Source organism: Rhagoletis pomonella, unplaced genomic scaffold, assembly GCF_013731165.1.
Source record: "Rhagoletis pomonella isolate Grant_MI unplaced genomic scaffold, Rhpom_1.0 Rhpom_scaffold_09193, whole genome shotgun sequence".
Classification (NCBI taxonomy): domain Eukaryota; kingdom Metazoa; phylum Arthropoda; class Insecta; order Diptera; family Tephritidae; genus Rhagoletis; species Rhagoletis pomonella.
Window position 1 is genome coordinate 4053 of NW_023467721.1, and position 2354 is coordinate 6406.

At 48.9% G+C, this 2354-nt stretch overlaps 1 protein-coding gene across 1 annotated transcript; it reads left to right on the forward strand.

Moving 5' to 3' along the window:
• Positions 1-831: 831 nt before the first annotated feature.
• LOC118756192 lies at positions 832-1929 on the forward strand. The gene has a single exon (XM_036490968.1). The coding sequence runs from the start codon at positions 832-834 to the stop codon at positions 1927-1929; it is 1098 nt and encodes a 365-aa protein (XP_036346861.1).
• The last annotated feature ends 425 nt before the right edge of the window (positions 1930-2354 follow it).

Genomic DNA, 2354 nt, shown 5'->3' on the forward strand with positions numbered 1-2354 from the left:
ATGAAGTCTTTGACGGTGCCTCGATTGGAGCTTCAGGCAGCCGTGCTGGGTACGCGTTTAATGAGCTGCGTCCGGGAGGAACACTCCTTGGACATTGATGACTGCATCATTTGCAGTGACTCCAAAACGGTAATCCAGTGGCTTCGCAGCGAACATCGGCGCTATAAGCCATTTGTGCAGCATCGGATCGCCGAGATATTAGCCGCAACTACTACCGCAAATTGGAGATGGCTACCTACCGAGGACAATGTCGCCGATGAGGCCACTCGAGCTAATAACTTTATCGACTTCAGCTCATCTGCACGTTGGACCTGCGGCCCACCATTTTTGTTACGAGAAGAGCAGGCTTGGCCGTCAGAGGGTTTCACATGCAATCATCATGAGGAAGCGGACAAGGAACTTCGCCCTAAATTTGCCCTTGCGATCGTAAGTTGTACATTTTTAGATTATAACCGATTCTCTTCATTCAGCAAACTGGTGAGGACGACAGCATGGGTCCTGAGATTCATTGAAATTTGCCGCCGTCGTAATCCACCAGAACGATGCTATGGGCTGACAGCCAAAGAAGTCGAGACTGCTAAGCTTTGTTTGTGCCGTCTTGTTCAGCGTGGTGAATACGCCGAGGAGTTTCAGCAGATCGAAAGCGGCCAGGACCTACCACGCACCAGTTCGCTTATTCAACTTTCGCCTTATATTGATGAAGACGGTGTTCTTCGTGTACGAGGACGCATAGATGCTGCCAGCTGGCTCCCAATATACTCGAGGCGCCCAATCATACTGCCGCCAAAGCATGATTTTACAACTCTGGTCACCATGCACTACCACATCAAAATGCATCATCAAAATCTAGAAGCCACTATTTGCGAGATACGTCGCTGTTACTGGGTACCACGCCTCAGAAGTTTGCTGCGCAGTGTAGTCGCCAAATGCGCCGTATGCCGCCTAAAGAAAATCCACGCCGTGCCACCATTGATGGGTCCGCTTCCGATTGATAGGCTAACTCCCCATATCAGGCCGTTCAGCTATACGGGCCTTGATTACTTTGGACCGATAACAGTAACTGTTCGTCGCGCCAACGAAAAAAGATGGGTGGCGTTATTCACGTGCCTGACCGTCAGGGCTGTGCATTTGGAGTTGGCCCATGACCTCAGCACTGACTCATGTATAGTCGCAATGCGGAACTTTATAAACCGCCGCGGCGTTCCCGTACGCATCAGGTCCGATAATGGGAAGAACTTCGTCGGTGCTGACATGGAAGCAAAGCGCTTCAGTGAAGTATTCCATTGCGATCGCTTGCAGAGTGAGCTGTCGCAAAGGGGCGTAGAGTGGATTTTTAACTCGCCTTTCAACCCGGCAGAGGGGGGCGCTTGGGAACGGTTGGTGCAGTGCGTCAAGAGGGTACTACGACACACGTTGAAGGAAAGGTCGCCACGGGAGCACACGCTCAACTGTTTCCTCATCGAGGCGGAAAATATAGTGAATTCTCGGCCGCTGACGCACTTGCCCATCGATGCCAACCAGGAGCAGCCGCTGACTCCTAATGACTTCCTTCTGGGTGAAGCCAACACACCGCAAACTCCGATTGCCAACGAAGTTCTGGAGAAGACGTGCCTTCTGCGACAACAGTGGCGTCTTGCCCGGCAACTAAGGGACCATTTTTGGAAGCGATGGATAGCGGAGTACCTTCCCACATTGACACGCCGGGTTAAGTGGTGCCAGAGAACAAAACCTCTGCAGATAGATGACCTCGTCTTCATATGCGATCCCAATGTATCTCGCCGGGACTGGTGCCGAGGTAAGGTGGAACGCTTGTATACGGGAGAAGATGGTGTGGTCAGACAAGTGGACGTACGCACTTCCGGTGGATTGAAGCGACGCGCCGTCTCCAAATTGGCTGTTCTGGACGTCGAAGGTAGTGAATCGGGCTGATTCACGAGGGTGGGGATGTTGGGAACTCCTGCCTTTGACATAATTTCAATTTCATGCATTTCAATTTCATGTACTTAATTTTTGTATTTTATTTTTAATGTATTCCATTTCGATGTTCTCATTTATTTTCAAATACCTTTCATACATACATATGTTACTCTCATTATTTTGAGATACATATGTACACATATGTGTTACTAGTGCCCTATGTATCCCATGTATTTAATTTGCCGCTAACTCTTTGCATGCACGTATGTACATATGTACATGTCCGCGGAATAGGTACGGTCAATGCAGTATTGCCTTTTTCGTTTTGTTTTTCTGTTCGTATGCATATGTACATGCATGTAGGCAAAGCATTGGAGTTGTTTGTCGCGGAGTTGTGCCTTGTAAATATGTATGTACAAATTAATGTTAGGTTTTTT

What these genes read in the sequence shown, in the direction of transcription:
- LOC118756192 (XM_036490968.1), top strand. Translation starts at nt 832, where the DNA reads ATGCATCATCAAAATCTAGAAGCCACTATTTGCGAGATACGTCGCTGT.